The sequence below is a fragment of the Hemiscyllium ocellatum genome, chromosome 4, assembly GCF_020745735.1.
Source record: "Hemiscyllium ocellatum isolate sHemOce1 chromosome 4, sHemOce1.pat.X.cur, whole genome shotgun sequence".
Lineage (NCBI taxonomy): Eukaryota > Metazoa > Chordata > Chondrichthyes > Orectolobiformes > Hemiscylliidae > Hemiscyllium > Hemiscyllium ocellatum.
In genome coordinates this window covers 124817615-124839029 of record NC_083404.1, presented here as the reverse complement: position 1 = coordinate 124839029, position 21415 = coordinate 124817615, and the positions used below count along the sequence as shown (strand labels likewise).

General features: G+C 42.7%; 1 protein-coding gene across 5 annotated transcripts in view; it reads right to left on the bottom strand.

Moving 5' to 3' along the window:
• LOC132815087 (receptor-type tyrosine-protein phosphatase mu-like) overlaps positions 1-21415 on the bottom strand; it is an 888844-nt gene that overhangs the window by 699408 nt on the left and 168021 nt on the right. For all 5 annotated transcript variants that reach the window (XM_060823829.1, XM_060823832.1, XM_060823830.1 and 2 more), the window contains exon 2: positions 17881-18006. In XM_060823829.1, coding sequence (XP_060679812.1) covers positions 17881-18006 — 126 coding nt within the window. The remainder of the gene's footprint in view (positions 1-17880; positions 18007-21415) is intronic.

Below are 21415 nucleotides of genomic sequence, written 5' to 3'. Positions count from 1 at the left end.
ATCCTCCAACTCTGGCAACATCCTTCTAAATCTTTTCTGAACTCTTTCAAGTTTCACAATATCCTTCCAATAGGAAAGAGACCAAAATTGCAGTTTATGTGTTTTATGTGAAATTACTAGGGCTTTTGACAAGGTCTCACCTCGAAGGATGGTCCAAGGGTATGAGAGCTGAAAATGTGTTGCTGAAAAAGCCAGCAGGTCAGGCAGCATCCAAGGTACAGGAAATTCGACGTTTCGGGCATAAGGCTTATGCCCGAAACGTCGAATTTCCTGTTCCTTGGATGCTGCCTGACCTGCTGCACTTTTCCAGCAACACATTTTCAGCTCTGATACTCCAGTATCTGCAGACCTCACTTTCTCCAGGGATATGAGACCATTGGATCCAAGGTAAATGCAAATTAGATCAAAAATTGTTTTGCAAATACAAGGCAAATGGTTATGCTGAAGGGATGTTTTTGAGATTGGAAGCGGGTGACCAGCCATGTACCATAGGCTCCATGATGTGACCCTTGCTGTTTCTTTATGTACATTATGTTACATTATGTACATTAATGACTTGAATGTGAATGAAAAAAGTATAATTAGTACATTTGCAGATGAAATTGGTGGCATGGTTGACAGTGAGGAGGATGGTCTGATTGGGCAGAGCAATGGCAGATGGAATGTAAGTGCAAAGTGATGAATGTTTGGAGGCCTAATAAGGGAAGGAGATGCACAATGAATGGTAGCTACCAAGGAGTACTGTGGAATAAAGGGATACAAGTCCTTGCATTCCTGAAGGTGTTAGCACAGGTGGACACAGTGGTGAAGATGGCATATGGGATACTTGCCTTCATTGGCCATGGTGTGGAATACAGGACCAACGAAGTCTTGTTACAACTTCATAAGGCATCAGTTAGACCACAGATGGAATACTGTGTGCAGTTCTGGTTGCCACACTATTGGAGGGATGAGGATGCAGAGGAGATTCACCAGGTTGTTGTCTGGGATGAAAATTCTCAGTTATAAGGCAAGACTGGATTTGTTTTCCTTGGAGCAGAGGAGGCTGAGGGCGGATCTGATTGAGGGATACAAAATATGAGAGGCTTTGTTAGGATAGACCGTGAGAATCTTTCCCCCATGGCATAAGTTTAAGATGAGGAGTAAGGGGTATAGAGGGGATCTGAGAATAAAAAAATTACACCTAGATGGTAGTAGAAGTATGGAATGTGTTACCTGAAAAGGTGGTGAAGGCAGATACTCTCACAACATTTAAAAACTATCTGTGAGCACTCAAAATGCATGGGCACCGGAGAATATGGATCAAGTGCAAGTAAATGGGATGAATGTAGTTTCGTGTTTATTGGTCAGTGTAGGCATGGTGGGTCGAAGGGCCTGTTTCCATTCAATGACCATTCAGATCAGTTGCCTTCTTGTTTTTGCTACTAAGATTAATAACCTCACCTTTATCCAAATTATACTCCAACCGCCACGCATCTGCCATCCACTCACCTTGTCCAAACCATAATGAAGTATCTCTGTATCTTCCTCACAGCTCACCCTTCCATTTAATCTTGTTCCGTTCAAGGCTGAGATCAACAGATTTTTCAGCATTGAAGGAATCAAGGATTTTTGGGAAAAGGCAGGAAAGTGGAGTCAAGGATAATCAGATCAGCCATGGTCTCACTGAATGGCAGATTAGGCTTGATGGTCCGAATGTTCTATGTCTGATCCTAGGTCTTTTGGTCTTGTAGCCCATGGCATCAGCAGGGATACATTCTCAGCAACTTTTCCTTTGGCAGGGTGGGAAGCCATCAGTAAAATTGTGCCTAATGTCTCCTCAGTGTCAAGCCTCATTTGTTCATCAACTGTGTTCCTGTGAAGTGCCTTGGAATGGTTCCTTTCATAAACGCGCTATGTAAATGCCAGTTGTTGTGGTGCAAGTCTGACACAATCACTACCCGCACAGATGCCCATTCCCACCTTCTGCCAGAGGATCGTGATTGGTAGTAACATCCTGACTGCCCCTCTCCCCTCTCCGTGCACCTCCACCAATGCAGCTTCCAACAGCAATGGCTGAGGCAAACTCACCTAGAAAAGGCTAAGAATCAAAGCTGCATGTTTCTACTCTTGACCTTTTGGATCATCAATAAACCCACTCTTCATCGCATATCTTCACCTGGTGACAATACCCAACTGTACTCAACCCAGTTGACCTGAAATATATTGATGTCTCCATGGAGCTAAGTAACACCAAAGACAAATACAGAAACTTACAAAAATAATGCAAAGAAAAATGCCAACGCCATTGAAGTAGCATTTAGAACACTTAATGAGATTTTAACCTATCGTGTAAGAACTGTGGATTAGGCTGGTGCAATTAAAAATCCATCAAAACCTTCCCAATTAATTTAAAAGGTCTCAGTGGTTGATTAATGGAGGTTAATAGAATTAACCTTCCTCAGATTCAGACATTTTTTAATCTTGCCGTGTTCACAGTGAAATGGGCTTTGTGTTGAAGACTTTCCTCATTTGAAACGGTTTCTTGTTACTTTCTTTGATCCCATTTAACTGTCAGTAAGGTTGTTCCCTCGGTGTTTCTTCATGCACTATCACTCTTCCTTACTCTGTGACCGTTTGGTGCCCGGTTACGTTGTCCCGTACCTAGTCCAGTGATTGTTTACTTGCCCGTTTTTCCTTTGCCCCATTTCTCCTGGCTCTACTTTGCATTGATCTCAGCTTTGTACCACATGCAACTGAAACCAGAATCCCAACAACCTGCATTTGCGTAACACCTTCGAAGTAAAATGTTGCAGGACTCTTCAATGAAACGTTATCAAACAAAATCTGACACTGTGCCACTCAAAAGGAATATGCAGACAGATCTCCAAAAGTTTGATCAAGGAACTATTTTTCAAGGAGTGCCTTAAAGAAGCAGAAAGAAATGGAAAAAGGAAGAAACCCAAAGTGATTTCGGAGCTGACAGATGTGGATGCTGTTGTTAATAAGGCAGAGAGTTATGGAGTTATAGGACTTGGAAACAGGCCCTTCCACCCTACTTATCCATGACGACCAGGTTTCCTTAACTGAACCAGTCCCATTTGCCTGCATTTGGCCCATATCTCTCTAAACCTTTCCTATCTATGTACCTGTCTAAATGTTTTTGACAGATTGTAATTGTACTCACTTCTACCACTCCTTCGAGCAACTCATTCTGTATGCACACTACCCTCTATGTGAAAACGTTGCCCCTCAGGTCCCTTTTAAATCTTTACCATCTCACCTTCATTCTATGCCCTCTAAATTTTCCCCTGGGGAAAAGACTTTGACTATTCACCATATCTATGCTCCTCATGATTTTATAAACCTCTGTAAGGTCACCCCGCAGACTCCGATGCTCCAAGGAGAAAAGTCCCAGCCTATCCAGCCTCTCCTTATAACTCAAACCTTCCAGTCTTGGTAACATCCTTGTAAATCTTATTTGCCCCCTTTCAAGTTTAATAACATCCTTCCTATAGTAGGGCAATCAAATTATATGCAGTATTCCAAATGTGGCCTTCCCAATGTTTACACAGCTGTAACATGACATCTCAACTTCTGTACTCAATGCTCTGACCAATGAAGGCAAGTGTGCCAAATGCCTTCTTCACCACCGTGTTTACCCTTGATGCCACTTCCAAGGAACTATGTTCCAATACCCCTTGATCTCTCTGTTCGACAACATTCAACAGGGCCCTATCATTACTGTGTAAGTCCTGCCCTGGTTTGCCTTACCAAAATACAACCCTTTGCATTTATCTAATTTAAACCCCATCTGCCATTCCTTGTCCCACTGGCTCAGTTGATCAAGGTCTCATTGAACTCTTAGACAGCCTTCTTCACTGTCCACTACACAACGAATTTTGATGTCACCACAAATTTACTAACCATGTCTCCCAAATTCTCATCCAAACTTTTTATATAAATGGCAAATAAAAGTCGATGCAGTAACAATTCCTGTGGAACCCTGCTGGTCACAGGCCTCCAGTCTGAAACAACTCTTTACCATCCTCTGTCTCCCATCGTCAAGCAGTTTTGTGTCCAATTGGCTAGCTCTCTCTGGATTCCAGGTGATCTAACCTTATTAGCCAGTATGCCATGTGGAACCTTGCTAAAGTCCTACCACACTGCCCACATTTATCTTCTCAGTCACCTCTTCAAAACACTCGGTCAAATTTGTGCGACACAATTTCCCACACCCAGAGTTTGAAACTGGGGATGTGCAGGAAGCCAGAACTGAAGGAATAGTTTGTGCAGAGATAGGAGGACTTTGAAAACAAGGTTATCAAACATAACATCCTAGTATTGCCAAACCAGGAGCCAAAGATGGCAAGTAAATATGGGTGAATAGTTCAGGGTGTAGGTTAGAAAACAGAATTGTAACATTTAGAAACGATTGAATAATGTAACATAACATTCCAGGCTTCTTTCAAAAGGAGACATAAAGGGAATCCATTTAGAGGTCAGGAAAAAGTATGTGAATTTAACAAAAAATGTTTTGTTCTCCGATTTATTTCATCAACTTAAATTTTCATGAGCACCTATACCTTTCCAAAGTGATCATTCTTTAAATCTTAACAAAACTGTGAGAGTATCTGTAACTTGCTCAATGATGAAGATTAGCACCACCATCCTCAGTGTTGCCCTGATCATCCAGTGCCCTTATACGTGCAGTTTGCAGCAGAATTCATTGAAGTATATTTTCATGCCCAAAGTCAACATTAATAACTTAGGGGGCTATCCTTTCAAGGCATTTCAATCACTCAAACTTGTTGAAAATAGGAGAAATCAATATTGCCGCTATTGTATAAGATCCCGTGAAGTTATATTGGAGTGCGTCAATGTTAGAACCTCAACCACTTATAGTTTAGATATAAATGACTTGGATAGAGGAACTGCGTGGTTGCTGCATTGGCTAATGACATGAAGTTAAATACAAAAGGAAACTGTCAGGGGGACTATTAAGTTTACAAAGGAATTTAGTTTAAGGGAGTAGGCAAAAATATGGCAGTTGAAGTATAATTTGGGAAAATATAATTTCATCGAAAAATCAAAAATCAGAGTAGATAAGTAGAAATGGGAAAAGAATGGCTAAACTCTGCAGCTCAAGGGAATCTGCTGTCCTGGTACATGAATCACACATAGCTAATATGCAAATACAACAAGTTATGAGGAAAGCAAATGGATGTTGTTGCTTATCAGGAGTAAATTTGAATACAAAAGCAAGGACGTTTTGTTACAATTATATAGGGTGTTAGTGAGTCATCATCAGGAGTCCTGCACACAGTTTTGCTCCTCCTTACTTATGAAATGATATAATAGCAATAGATTCAGTTTATAGAAGGTTCACTGGACTGTTTTCTGGGATGGGGGGGTTACCTTATGAAGGAAGGTTGGATAGTGTTGGAGCTCTGTCAGTTGGAGTTGACAAAGTCTGAAGTCACACAACACCAGGTTATGGTCCAATTGAGAAAGAGAGGTAAATTTAATGAGAAGTTTCAGGGAATTTAACAGGACCTGAACGGTTGTTTCCCCATCCAGGGTAGACTAGAGCTAGGAGATCGAGTTTATAAATAAGGGATCTCCCAATTAAGATGGAAATAGGATATATTTCTCTGTGAGTTGTTGTTCTGTGGAAGCTGGATCATTGAATATTTGTAAAGCTGAGATAAATAGATTGTTGATTGACAGGGAGTCCAAGGGTTGGAAGTAGATGGGTAAATAGAGTTGGAGCCACAATCAGACCAGCCAAGGGCTGAGCAGACTGAAGGGGCTGAATGGCCTATTCACAATTCATATGTTCATAGATTTGAGAAGCAGCATCAAGAAAAAGAATTTTTGTTTTTGAACAAAGCAATATTTTGTTGCCCAATTCAAAGCTAAAATCCCAACTAGTTCAGCAGCGCTAGGCTAGATATTGAGCCACACAGAGTGATCCTGAGCTGATTTGTTCAAATTCAGTCTTGGCAGTGGTCAGGTTACACAAGGTCTACTGAAGTGGATGATCTGTACCCGCTTTCTGCTATTGATCCCACCAACATAAGGAAGCAAGTTACAACAGGAGTAGAATGGTCAAAGGAAACGAGTGAAGATTAGAATGGTGCTGGAAAAGCACAGCAGGTCAGGCAGCATCTGAGGAGCAGGAAAATCGACATTTCAGGCTGGAGCCCTTCATCAGGAATGAGGCAGGGAGCCTCCGAGGTGGAGGAATAAATGGGAGGTGGGTGGGGCTGGGGAGAAGGTAGCTAAGAGTGCAAGAGGTGGATGGAGGTGAGTGAACCTAGTTGCCATTCCTTCTGGAAAGTTCTGGAAACAAAGAGGCTGAAACATTTTCCACACTTTTGCCACAGGCCCAAGAACTGCCGCCCTGCTGACTGGTTAACACACGTACAGGAAAAGACACACAAGTTGTCTACAGACCAAGAGGAATTCCTTCCATCTGGAACTGGCGAAAAATAGCTGAGTCTTGCTTGTGTCGGCCAATGTTATGACCTCTAACAGAAATAGGGAAACAGCAAATCAAGTTATGTCAACAGTGGTGGGAAAAGTGTATCCCAAAATGATGAAAACATCTCCCAGAATGCTTTTTACTACTATAACCATGGAGCCCTGAAGATCTGAAGAGTTTCAGCTCTTGAGTCACAGCCTGTCTGAAAGAGTGGCAAGGGAAGGTAGGACAACAGATGAATTGGTGGGGATAATCTTAGTGATATCAGGATCTCCAGGTGAGAAAAGAAGGATTTAAAGTAATTAAGCAGCATTCCTGCTCCTGATTGCCACCCACTGCTCAACCAGGGCTGATAGAAAGTCATTGACCTGAAGCAATAACCTTGTTTCTCCATCCACTGGCACCATCTGATCTGCTGAATGTTTCCAGTATTTTTGGTTTTGATTATACGATAGAAGGTTCACTGGAGTCAATCTTTAATTCATAGGTTTAATGATCTGGCTGCTCCAGGAAGTCAGATAACCAGGATTGCATTTATTGTTGCCCTGAATGTCATCACTCTTTTTTAACCTCATAGACTTCAAGGATCTCGCATCCAAGTATATTTTTTGATGTACATTATGTTTCATGAGCCAACAGCACTCAAGTTAACGGCACAAGCCCCTGACTTGTTCAGTTACTGAAAGGATTTTGTGTGGGATACATTAAAAGGCAGAGCCTTGACCTGGGCTTGCTAAAATTGCTTGCTGCGTTTATTTACCAGGCGAGAGAATATTTGGCTAAAAGTGTAATCAGTTCAAGGGCTGTGTCAAATACTAAATAACTGATGTGATTCAAATTATTCAGCTCGTGGTGGGATAACCTAGAATAAGCAAAGTAGCATGCAAGAGTTCAGTCTGTCACCAGCAATAACCTATCTGTAGGAGGTTAATTACTCTCAACAGTCAAAGCCTTCAAATGTGTTATTAATATTCAACTTCAGTCAAACACCCTTTATTGATGCCATTGAAGGCTTTCCCTTTTGAATACAGCAGGGGCCCTAGAAAATAAGCTATTTTAACACATTAAGTCATTCTCAGTATGTTCCAGTACTCAACGTTTGTGAGAAGATTTGTAGCTCGGATGCTCGTTGTGGTGGTTCTGTTCGCCGAGCTGGGAATTTGTGTTGCAGACGTTTCGTCCCCTGTCTAGGTGACATCCTCAGTGCTTGGGAGCCTCCTGTGAAGCGGAGGAAGCTCCCAAGCACTGAGGATGTCACCTAGACAGGGGACGAAACATCTGCAACACAAATTCCCAGCTCGGCGAACGGAACCACAACATATTCCAGTAAAATATGAGCTTATTTTGCATTAATCAGCATTATGTTTGTTTTCAGTAACCAACTCCCCTGATCTCCTCAAGTCACTGGCTCCTACTGAGCTATCTCAGCCGTGTTTACAGCATAGATTGAGAGAATCAACTACTAGATTATTGCTGTTCCTACCCTCATCCGGTACCCACACAATGATACTCGCCAGCTTCAATTCGACAGAGTAACACTGGCTCATTTCTTCCCTTCCCCAATGAAAGGCAGCAGTTATAGTACCTGAAATATTGACACAATGAAAATGAGCTACTTCATCAGGTCTCAAGAATTGAACCTGCACACATCTGCTTTGTTTGACTCTGAATGAGTCAAATGAGAGAGGTTGACTGAAAAAATCTTTATCGTGTCAAGGCAAAATAATGATTTAAGCCTGACCAAGCATTTGGAACTGAGTTAGCCCATGGCTGAATAGGCAGGAAGGTGAGAACTAGCCGAAAGTAATGAAGTCTGGAGCAGCATTGAAGTTAGGAGTGGAGTAACGTCCGAAAAGCAGAGAGGCATGTGACACATTGGGAAGTGTTGCACAGATTCCAGAATGACCCATCTATGTAGCTAACACAGGAGACGGTCAACTGGTAGGGGAATATTGATGGGGGGACTGAATTTAAATGATGTTTAAAGACAGCCCGAAAATGTCGAGCATGTCCTTTACATGTTCTGTACAGCATGAACGATCATCTACAAACTGGTGTCATGGATGTCCATGGTGTTGAGCTTTGTTCTTGCACACAGCTGAAGACGTGATCTGAGGAAAGGTCGCTCGATCTGAAACATCAACTCTGATTTCTCTCCACACATGCTACCAGACCTTCTGAGGTTTTCCAGCAAATTCTGTTTTTGTTTGTGTTGAAGAGATCATATTGGATGCTGACATTGGATGGATAAAGTGAATGAGATCTCATACAGAGTCCAAGTAAAAGAAAAAAACTCCACTCTATCAATGATCCAATCCATTGTTTGAGCCAATCTTTTCAATAAACTTTTTCTAAGACATTTTCCAGAAAGAATATTCCTCCATTATGGAGGACAGCAGTTAAAAGATTATTACATTTCAGATATTTCATCAGTACTGTCCACTTTTAAAATCTGCATCAGCGTTCTGAGTGACTCACTGACATTTGAAATGATGCTTTGTGCACGAGTCACATTAAGAGTGTCTCGGAAGATACAAATATAGGAAATACAGAGATAAGCAGAGTTTGAATGGCAGAAATCAAGGAATTTGTTTACCTCAGTCTAGATAAGAGCCAATCTGATCAATTATTTAACTCACAAACCAATTAAATGGACTGGAATAACTAAATACTGGAAATAAAACCGTCTAAATATTTTAAAGTGCTCAGAACAAAATGTTTGTTCTTTGATATCTCTCAATTTACTCAGCCTGCCCCATCTCTTTCTTTTTCCTTTATCAGTGCTCTGATTGATACTATTTCTTCATTCATTTTCCTAACTTGCAAAATACCTTCCATTTTCCTGCAGCCTCATGTGATCAAACCAAGGCTAATTATACAGTCTGCTCACTTTATTTCCTCAGAACCTCAAATCTGTGGGACCACTTACACCCCTAAGCCTCCTCCTTCTGATGTTATCTATAGGTTTTTACAAGTTCGGCTCAATTTCATTTCAATAGTAACACTGCATGCCCTCATCTTTTTTTTAAAGATGTTTTGTACCTCTTCTCTTTTTTTTCATCCCTCATAATGCGTTCTCCTGTTGTTCCTGTCCCTGTCCCTGTGTATACATTGTCCAGAATAAGAAAGAAAATGATTTGTTTCTCCAAAATAAGTAGAATACGAGAAGCAACAACATGAAAACCTAAAAAGTGAGAACTGCAATCCATTTGGCACTCTGAGTCTGTTCCAGCATAAAATAAGATCATAGCTGAGCTTCTAACTCAACCCTACTTCCGATATTATCACCATTACCTTTAATTACTTTTGTGTCCAAATATCTATTGATTTCTGCCTTGGCTATACTCAATGATTGAGCATCCAGAGCTTACTGAGGTATAGATTATTTATGCCAACTTATGGGTGGCACCGTGGCTCAGTGGTTAGCACTGCTGCCTCGCAGCACCAGGGACCCAGGTTCAATTCCAGCCTCCATTAACTGTCTGAGTGGAGTCTGCACCTTCTTCCTGTGTCTGCGTGGGTTTCCTCTGGGTGCTTTGATTTCCTCCCACAATCCAAAAACTTGCAGATTAGGTGAATTGGCCATGTTAAATTGCCCATAGTGTCGGAGAATGGTTTTGGATGGGTTGCCCTTTGGAGGGTGAGAGTGTGGACTTGTTGGGCCGAAGGGCCTGCTTCCTCACTGGAGGGATTCCTAGTACTCTTAACTCAGATTCCAGCAAAACATTCCTCCCACGATGGCCTTCCCTAGCCAACTTTGCTCTCTCAAGATTTTCATTTCCACTTTAAGTTCTGGTTACCAGAACATTTCTCGTTTAGCCTTTTAGTCGGAGGAACCTTATGGAGTGTTGAACAACATTATTAATTTATGCTTCTGTTCACACTGATGTCTTTAAATTAATAATAGTGACACTTTGCAAATAATTGAAGTAAAATATTGAGCAAAGTATCTCTCAGTAATTAACAGGGACAATCAATATCCCAAGTTGCAATTTCAAGTCTGGACTTAAGGGACAGAAGTAAATTAAGTTGGAACAAACAGAACCTAATGTTGCATTGTGAATGTTTAGGAAGAAGCTGGCTCTGGAAAGGTCAGAGTAAATGAAGTATATAAACTGCTTTCTCTTGGCTTTGAAAAAATTTGTTCCTTGGCTTTCCAGTCTATATCACATTTACCCCATAGAAACTTGATGAATTCACTGTCACCTGACATTTTGTAATAGCAGAAACTGGCGTTACATTGGAATTGTTGCTTTAAGGTGAGAGACTTGGTGTGTCAAGGAGCTTTCAAAGAGATGGCTGGGAAAAAAGAGGTGAGTGCGAAAATGTTAAACAGAAAGCTTTCATAGATAGCAGCCTGGAGTTTAAGAGATGGAGGAGGAGCGGTTGCGATGCAGTAGCAGTCTCTGCCTGTGGGCTCAAAGAACCAGCTGAAATGTCCCACCTGCCCCAGACATGAGTCATAATTTGTCTGATCCAATTGAAGAAAATAATAAAAGAGTTGGGCTCTTGCATGGGCCATGAGTGGATGGACAAGTGTGATCTTTAAGAGGATTGTAATTTTATCAAAAGGTTGCAGGTTTGAGTCCTGCTGCTACCTCGCTAAGGGTTTCACATGTGACACTGGGAACACCCCTATTCCAGTTCAAGTCCCACTGCCCTCAATATGGGTCTGAACACCCTGATTAAAAATACACTTTAGTAATCTGATCAGGGTGTTGAAAATGTTAACAGGATTTGACAAGGTAGTGACTAAGGAGAAATTTATTTCTTCTGGTGTGGAAATCGAGGGGAAGAGCTTTTGATCTTATAATGAAGGTCAAACAAGGAAAGGTTGAGGGACTTGAGGCTGTTTTGTCAGAGAGAAGAAAGTTGAGAAGTGACTTAATTGAGATATATAAGATAATCCGAGGGATTGATCGGTTGGACAGGGGGAGCCTTTTACCTCTGATGGCAATGGTTAGCACAAGAGCTCATAGCTTTAAATTGAGGGGTGATAGATATAAGACAGATGTCAAAGGTAATTCCTTTACTCCAAGAGTAGTAGGGGCATGGAACGCACTGCCTGCAACAGTAGTAGACTCACCAACTTTAAGGGCATTTAAATGATCATTCGATAGGCATATGAACTAGAATGGAATAGTGTAGGTTTTCAAAGTTTGTGAAAAGATTTGTAGCTCGGGTGCTCGTTGTTGTGGTTCTGTTCACCAAGCTATGGAACACAAATTCCCAGCTCGGTGAACAGAACCACAACATAGTGAAAGTTAGATGGGCTTCAGATTGGTTCCACAAGTCAGCGCAACATCGAGGACTGAAGGGCCTTTTCTGTGCTGTAATATTCTGTGTTCTATGTTCTAACATGGCATTGCAACTCCTACACTGAATGCACCAACCAATAAAGCAAGCGTACCAAACTCCTTCTTCATTTCCCTGTCCATGTGTGTTTAAATGACTCTGTGGAGAACGTGAGGACTGCAGATGCTAGATTGATAAGAGTTGAGAGTGTGGTGCTGGCAAAGCACAACTGGTCAGGCAGCATCCGAGGAATAGGAGAATCGATGTTTCGGACAAAAACCCTTCATTGGGAATGAGACTTATGGGTCGGGGGCTGGGGGAAGGTAGCTTGGAATGTGATAGGTAGATGAAGGTGGAGGTGAAGGTGATAGGTCAGAATGGAGGGTGGTGCGGATAGGTGGGAAGGAAGATGGACAGGTCAAGAAGGCAATGCTGAGTTAGGGGCTTGGAACTGGGATAATATGGAGGGAGGGGAAATGAGGAAACTGGTGAAATCCACATTGATCCCATGTGGTTGCTCTTTCAAACAGCTGACTTCAGCATGATGGCCTCCTTCCATATTATTCATGATTCCCTGTTCATTCTGGAGTAAGAGTACCTTTCCTGCCTTGCTGTCATAAGGTCCTATTTAATACTGCAGGAAACATGGGAAAGATTTTCTTTCATCAGAGGATGGAAACACCACTTTGCAACAACCGTACTTGGCAGAAGTGCGCGTGCTGATTTGAGGAGATGCGCTGGCCGAGAGACTCTGTGCGGTGCTCTCCTGAATGGTTTCATGGTTTTAGTTTTCTGTATCACCTCTTTACTGCAGAGAGTCCTGAAGCGTCCCACCCCCATTAGGAGGAGACAGCATGCCACTGCTGCTTGATAGGACAGCTTTTCTGACTCAGTATTGAAGGCACTTGCTCAAAAGTCTTCACATTCCCAGCAATTATGGGGAGAAGCCATTTGGTGGAACAGGTTTAACATGGGTGTCTTAACATTGCTCCTGTCATCTAGAGAAAGTTGTAGCAAGTGAAGTACAATCAACAGAAGGGCATCCACCAGAGTAAAGAACAGGGAACATCCCAGCTTTAAAGAATTGATTATGATTGTGATTCTGCTTTATTGTTTTATGTAATGTCTTAAAAGTAAAGACAATAGTTTTAGGAATTTACAAACATTAAATAGGAGCAGAACTAAACCATTTCACTCCTCAAAGCTTCTCCACCATTCAATAAGATCATAGCAAATCTGTCTGTGTTTAAACTATTATATTCACATCTACCTCTGATAATCTTTGATTTATTTAGCTCACAAGAATCTTTCCACTCTGCCTTTAAATTATTCAATGACCCTGCCTCCATTGCCTTCTCTGCCAGAAAATTCCAAAGTCACACAACCTTTCCATTAAAATAAATTCTCCTCATCGCTGTCTTAAAAGGATAGTCCCTAATTTTAAAACAGTGCCTTCCAGTTCTGGACTCAATCACAAGAGCATGAAAGCGGGCCATTTGACCCATCAAGTCTACACCAACCCTCTGAACGGCATCCCATTCAGACCCACCTCCCCACAACTATATCTCGGTGAACACTTCGTTCCCCATGGCTAACCCACCTGGCCTACATATCCCTGGACACTTTTAGCATGCAAATGCACCTAACCTGCACATCTTTGGACTATGGGAGGAAACTGGAGCACCCAAAAAAAACTCACGCAGACATGGGGAGAACATGCAGACTCCACACAGCAATCAACCCAGGCTGGAATCAAACCCAGGTCCCTAGGGCTATGAGGCAGCAGTGCTAACCACTGAGCCACCATCCCTAGAGCTATCAGCCTTTTCCACACCTTTTCTGTTGAGACCATTCAGGATCATATATACTTCAATCAAATTATTCCTCACTTCCAGTAAAAGTAAACCCAGCCTGTCCAACCCATCCTCATAAGACAACCTACTGATTCTGAAAATGTGTTGCTGGAAAAGCGCAGCAGGTCAGGCAGCACCCAAGGAGCAGGAGAATCGACATTTCGGGCATGAGCCCTTCTTCAGGAATTCCTGAAGAAGGGCTCATGCCCGAAACATCGATTCTCCTGCTCTTTGGATGCTGCCTGACCTGCTGCGCTTTTCCAGCAACACATCTTCAGCTCTGATCTCCAGCATCAGCAGTCCTCACTTCCTCCTTTTTAACCCACTGATCCTGACTTTCAATCTAACAAACCTCCTCTGACTTTCTTCCACAGTATTTACTGCCTTTCTTAAATAAAGAGACTAAGGATGCACACAGTAATGGAAATGTGGGCTCACCAATTCCGTTTTTTATATTTCAAAAATATACTTTCTTCATAAAATACTTTGATGATCTACACTAGTGCACATGCTGTACATATGTAAACATTTCATTTCTTTGCAGACCGAAACAGAGTAATCGTTCCTATTTACAGGTCTGTACAATTACATTTTGTAGCTGAGGCGTCAGCAGAGCCCAAATGACTGCATGGGGCCCCCTGTCCTTCTTTAGGCAGGCAGACGTTACACGGTGGTCTTTCCCCACTGCGCCTAGGCGGCAGCTGCCCCGAGCTTCAGCGCGTCCCTCAACACGTAGTCCTGGACCTTGGAATGTGCCAGTCTGCAACACTCAGTCGGGGTCAATTCCTTCAGCTGGAAGATCAACAGGTTTCGAACCACCCAGAGAGCATCCTTCACCGAGTTGATGATCCTCCAGGCACAGTTGATGTTCGTCTCGGTGTGCGTCCCGGGGAACAGGCCGTAGAGCACGGAGTCCCGCGTCACGGCGCTGCTCGGGACGAACCTCGACAAACACCACTGCATTCCTCTCCAGACTTCTTCTGCGTAGGCACATTCCAGAAGGAGGTGTGTGACAGTCTTGTCCCCCCCGCAGCCTCTTCGAGGGCAGTGTGCGGTGCAGCTGAGAGTCCAGGCGTGCATAAAGGATCTCACAGGCAGAGCCCTTCTCACCACCAGCCAAGCCATGTCTTGGTGCTTGTTGGAAAGTTCTGGTGATGAGGCATTCTGCCAAATGGCTTTGACAGTCTGCTCAGGGAACCACTCGATAGGATCCACCCTCTCCTTTTCCCAAAGGATCTCAAGGACACTACGTGCTGACCACTTCCTGATGGACTTGTGGTCAAAGGTGTTTTTCTTCATAAACTTCTCCACAAAGGACAGGTGATACGGAACGGTCTAACTACTTGGAGCGTTCCGTGGCAGCGAGGCCAGGCCCATCCTTCACAACACCGGGGACAGGTAGAACCTCAGTATGTAGTGACACTTGGTGTTTGAGTACCGGGGATCCACGCACAGCTTGATGCACAAAGGTGGCCATCAAGGTGAGGGTGGCATTAGGTGTATTTTTTCCCCCGTTGCCTAGATCTTTGTACAGCGAGTCCCTTCGGACCCGGTCCATCTTTGACCTCCATATAAACTGAAAGATGATCCGGGTGACTGCAGCAGCACAGGTTCTGGGAATAGGCCAGACCTGTGCCACGTATAATAGCAATGACAGTGCCTCACACCTGATGATCAGGTTTTTTCCCGCGATGGAGAGCGCCCGTAGCTTCCATCTGCCCAGTTTCTGCCTCACTTTACTGATACGCTCCTCCCAAGACTTGGCGCACACCCCAGCCCCCCCGAACCAAATACCCAGCACCTTCAGGTGGTCGGTCCTGACGGTGAAGGGGATCGAGGATTAGTCGGCCCAGTTCCCGAAGAGCATGGCCTCGCTCTTGCCTCGGTTTACCTTGGCCCCCGAGGCCCGTTCAAACTGGTCACATATGCACATGAGTCTGCGCACGGACAGCGGATCCGAGCAGAAAACGGCGATGTCATCCATGTACAGGGAGGCCTTAACCGGCAGGCCCCCGCTGCCAGGAATAGTCACCCCTCTCAGGCTCGCATCCTTCCTGCTGGACTCAGCAAATGGCTCGATGCAGCACACAAACAAGGCAGGAGAGAGAGGGCAGCCCTCCTGACTCCAGATCTGACTGGGAAGTTATCTGATTCCCACCCATTGATTGAGACCGCACTGACAATGTCGGTGTAGAGCAGTCTGATCCAATTGCAGATTCCCTCCCCAAAGCCCATTTTGGAGAGAACATTTCTCATATACCTGTATGATATCCTGTCAAAGGCTTTCTCATGGTCGAGGCTGATTAGGCAAGTGTCCAACCCCCTGTCCTGCACGTAGGCGATCGTATCCCTGAGGAGTGCGAGACTCTCAGCGATCTTCCTGCCCGGCACAGCACAGGTTTCGTCAGGGTGAATCACCGACTCCAGAGCAGACCTGACCCGGTTGGCGATTACCTTTGACAGGATTTTGTAATCCGCATTCAACAGTGAGATTGGTCTCCAATTTTTGAGTTCCTCCCTCTCCCCCTTCCGCTTGTAGATGAGGGTGATGATGCCTTTCCTGATGAATTCACTCATGGTACCTGACCGAAGCATACTGACATACACCTCCAGCAGGTCCTGGCCAATCAAGTCTCACAGAGCAGAATAGAGCTCGATCAGTAAGCTGTCGCTTCCTGGAGTTTTATTCTTTTCAAAGGACTCGAGGGCCTTGGTCAGCTCGTCCAGAGATAGCGGCTGGTCCAGCCTCTCCCGTGTTCTGTCGTCTAAGACCACCGTGACAGAGGACACGGAATGACTGGGAGGCCGCGCTGTCGGTCGCCTTTGCATCATACAGACTGGCATAGAAGGATTTACTGATCCTCATGACGTCAGCCTGAGATGACGTTATCGAGCCATCTTCTTCCTTCAGGCTGCTGAGCATGGAGCTCTCTTTGTGCACCTTCTGGAAGAAGAAACATGAGCACGTCTCGTCCTGCTCCACTGAGCGGACCCTGGACTGGAAGATTATCTTGGAGGCCTCCGAGGCAAAGAGCGAGGCTTGCTGGCCCTTCACCTCCTTGAGGTCCTCCGTGACATCGACCCCTATCGTCTGTCCTTTTTCTTCAGGTGCAACTTCTTTACACAGCTAACTTTACCCAAAGTTTCTGAAAATTAAAACAAAAAAAGTTTCCCAAGCTGTCAGTGTTTCCCCTAAGCCAAAGAAAAATCATCTAGATTCTTTGACCTTAAGCCTAATGCACAACTATCCATAAACCTTGCTCAATGTAAACAAAACTGTTACTCCCCAGAAAGTCTCTCTTTCTCTCATACTATGTTTTAAATGAAATCTCACTGACTATGGAAATACTGACAAAATAATCGTTTAACCCCTTTATAGACACAGAGCAACCACATGCCACTAGTTTAAAATCCAAAGACTAAAATAGATTATATTGAAAGGTATACAAGCCATCCACTTTATGTAATCAAAAGTCACATGACACCAGTTAATACTCCAACAAGTTTAATTGAAATCACAAACTTTTGGAGCACTACTTCTTTATCAGGTGATGAAGGAGCAGCATTCCGATTTCAAATACACTGTGTGATTATAACCTGGTGACTTCTGACTTTGTCCACCCCAGTCTGACAATGGCACCTCCACATCACATACATCATGGTCATTCCCTGAAACATAGGCACACAAAGCTGCAGCTAAAAATCAATACTTGATTATTCTACACTAAGAATAAATTAATGTCTTGCAAAGCTTATTACCTGTGGTAAACTCCACCGTATCAACAAACAATTTTCAATTAACATGCCAGGGACCTTGCAGTCACCTGATCGCTGACACACTAAATTCGGAAGTAGTTCTGAAATGATACTTATTTGTCACTGGGTTGAAATCCAAGCTCTAAAAATAATATTTGTATATCACACAACCTCCACCACATCTTCCCAATGGAACCATTACGATAAGTGCATGATTTATACTTTCACATTAGCTCAGAATCAAGCTGAAACACATACCTGCACCCAGATCAGTGATTCAGATTAGACAGGTTCGTGTAAAACACCCAGAAGTTAATTAAGAAGGTCAAGCATTAACAGCACAAGAATAAAAGCCAATTCCAATTTAACTTCATAGCAGCAAGTAATATAACCACCAGCATCGTGTTGCAATAAATAGAGGTTTTATCATTTGGTATCAAACAGGATACAATAATCCATATCTGACAATCAGATTAGCATATGCTTTTTTGATCCCATATTACAACAAACCTGTTGGTATCCATGGATCCAGGGAAGGCTTCACCATTGTGTTGATCTGCTCCCAGTCAAGGTCACTACCTTCCATTCCCTGGGTGTAGCCGCAATCACTGAATGGTTCATCAAAGGTACAGCTTCCTGTTGAGCCAGAGGAAACCAAAATGAACAAAAGGAAAGCCGATTTTAATTTAAAATGTATTCTTTCATATCTTCTTAGTCAGAATTTTTAATTAAAATTCCTTTTGATAAAATGACTAGGCAACCCTTTCTTCACTCTGAATAGCCTGCCCATCTAGAATACACTAAAGTCATCTTTAATACAATAATTCAAACAAATGCCCAATCAGACAATCTTAACACTCTCATTCACACACCACTCTCAAAGCCATTGAGATCCTGTCTTCATTAATTTTATGAAAAACTGAAGCCAAGTAAAATGTTATTACATTTTTCCTATTAGGATTAGTCCAAGATATGAATTTTATCCATGACATGTGAGAATGCATTCTTAATTTCCATTTTCTAAAAGCATTACTCCACAACAAGTGTCTGGGGCCAGGCTAGAAGCAATAAATTCAGATTGGAGGGCTGGGTCATATAGACATTTACACTAATTAACCTGCTCTGAGATGTTATTGTATATCTCTGGAGCCAGTAGGACTTAAACCCAGGTCTCCTGGCTCAGACATTAGGGACACTACCACAGCACATTTCAAACATCTCTGACACCTGGGTTAAAATGATTTCAGACTGACTGGATGAACTTTTTTCCTGTTAGGATCATGTGTAAAATGAATCAGATGTTCTTTATGCAATTGCAACGTTATAAACACAAAGCTATCCCACTGCATTTTAGAATTATCTCACACTAAAGGCTCATTTCACTCTTTGCAAACTCAATGGGTTTTTCCAACTCAAGTTGCTTCGATGGAAATTTTAGGAAAGAAAAGCTTTTCCCATTATTAAATATTCTTCAAGCCCAAGTGCACAATGAATGGAAAAACTAAGAGCCACCAACTCTCAATCATCAATTAATATTTATACAAGCGCAGGCATATTTATCCAATAGGACTGCTTTCCGATAAATGGGCACAACTGCCAACCATCTTACATTTCTTACAAGTCCACTTTGCCTATCCAGTTAAGCTGAATATAATTTTTAGGGTTAAACTGGAAGTAAGTTGAAGAATTGAGGTGGCCAAATTGTTTCAGGCTGTGAGTGTAAGCAGTTGACCACTGAGTGTTCCAACATTTCCTTGGTCATATTTCAGTCTCCATGGACTTCAGCTCCTCCAAAGATCTATTGCCTGTATTTCATATCAAGACTCAATCAACCAACAGCCCCACACTCACTGATCAACATGAGCTCTTGCTCCACCACAGCCTCCATCTTAAAATTCCAATCTTTGCATTCCCTCAATGGTCTCATTTTTTTTCTATCTTTCCAGCTCCACAACTGTAGTAGATCTTGTTGAATGAGTTCCTTGGTGAGGGTTGTTAACGTGGGTTCATCAGGAAAGCTGACCATTATAACATTTAGAAGCTCCTCAGTTCAAGGGATTGACTCCGAGCTGGCTGGTCACAGCCAATGTACTGTGCACGAGTAAACAAAGGGTGATTTAGTGATGAGAGGCCTCTGTGCAATTAGCTCAACAATCCTCCAAGATTGCTACACCCTGTCAATTCTGCCGACTTGCTTATTCGTGGTTTTCTTTGATCCACTTTTGACATCAGTGCCTTCAGCTCTTTAGACATTAAGCAATGCTATCCCCTCTTAAAGCTCCCAGCCTCTCCAATTGCACCTTCATCTTTGAATCCTCTCCTGTTGATCCACTTTAGTCACCCGTATCAGGGTCTGATATAAGCTATTGTTACTGTTGGGGAAGACATCGGGAAAAATGTGAAGGCTCCCAAATAAACAAGCCCAGGCTAGACAGCTCACCCCCACAAATAAGACTGTCGATTCTGATAGATAGCTGCCCAGTGGAATTTTAAGCAGGTCTTAGGAGAGCACCCAGGAACTTTCCATACCTACTCTTTCCAAAATTAAGTTATTTGGGTGGCAAAGAAAAATAAAGAACATGACTTAATATCACTGGAATTTTTTGTAGCTCCCCCTGGTGCTATAAAATAACATAAATGGGAAAAAAAATTAACGCAGTGCAGGAATTAAGTAAATCTGCATTGACATAAATTGCTACTTAGCAATCACTTAACAAGTAAAGGATGTGTTTATCCACTAACATGTTCGAAATATTTACTCCGAGGAAAACGCGTAGGAGGACTGATAAAAATTAATGCTCAGCACTCAATTTGCTGCTTTTCAAGCTTTAAGATGATGCTTTTCTTCTTTCTAACACAAAGAAAGCAGCTTGCACCAACAAGCACCAGAAAAGCAGGTACATTTATTATCTCTGACTTTATGTTTGGATTCAGTCCCTCACCATAGCGATAAATACAGCCAGCCATCGAAACCAGCTCAACTATCACATTCTTTTAATTCAGTACACGAATGAATGAATTCAGCAAGCAACACAGATGGTTGAGGTCTTTCGCAACTATTCAGCCACATATAGTTGATCATTCTTGATGGCACCTTTGTCCTTCTCTTTTCGCAACCAGACAGCTTGTATTCTGCCTGCATTCAACCCCAGGGAAATTGCGACGACAAGGAGTATTGGGAATGTTTAAATCCTCTAATTGTTAAATTTTCTTCTACTATTTTTAACTACTCACTGGGAATTATCTGAGCCAAATGTTGTGGCGAGTATAATGGAGGCTCATCTGTATTAATATGCACACATAGGCCAATCAAGTCCTTCTGCAGGATTGACAATAATTGTATAAGCGATTTGGTTTGTATATATTACAATGTTGACAAATTGATTGGTGATACATGTTCCATGTTTCTAACTTTTTTTATTTATTCCTGAGATGTGGGCATCACTGTTAAAGCCCCCATTTATTGCTGTTTCCTAACTGCCCTTGAGAAAGTGCTGCTAAGTCACCTTCTTAAACCACTGCCGTTCAAATGGTGTGTAGTCTCACTGCACTGTTCGGAGAGAGTTCCTCGGTTTTTACCCAGGGAAGGAATATTTCCAATTTGTAACTTGAAGGGAACTTACAGGTGGAAGCATTCCCATGCACCTGTTATTTTTGCCCATCTTGAATTGAAGATGTTGTAGATTAGAATAGCACTGTCAAGTAAATCTTGGTGAGTTACTCCAGTGTGTCTTGTTGACACTGTGCATCGGTGATGGCTGAAGTACATGTTAAGAGTGAATGGAGAGCTGATTGAGTGTCACCATTGTCCTGGAAGGTGTGAAGCTCTTTAAGCTTTGTTGGAGCAGCAGTCATTCCTACAAGTTGAGAATATTCCAACCCACTCCTGACCTTAGGTAGACCTTAATGGTCTACCTTAGCCCATTATTTTCCTGAAATTCCAGCTTCTATGAGCCTGCATCACTTTGACGGATGTCTTACTGATGTGCTTAAGTTAGAACCAGTGAAATTAAGCCAGTTTCATATCACTATAACATAGTATTCG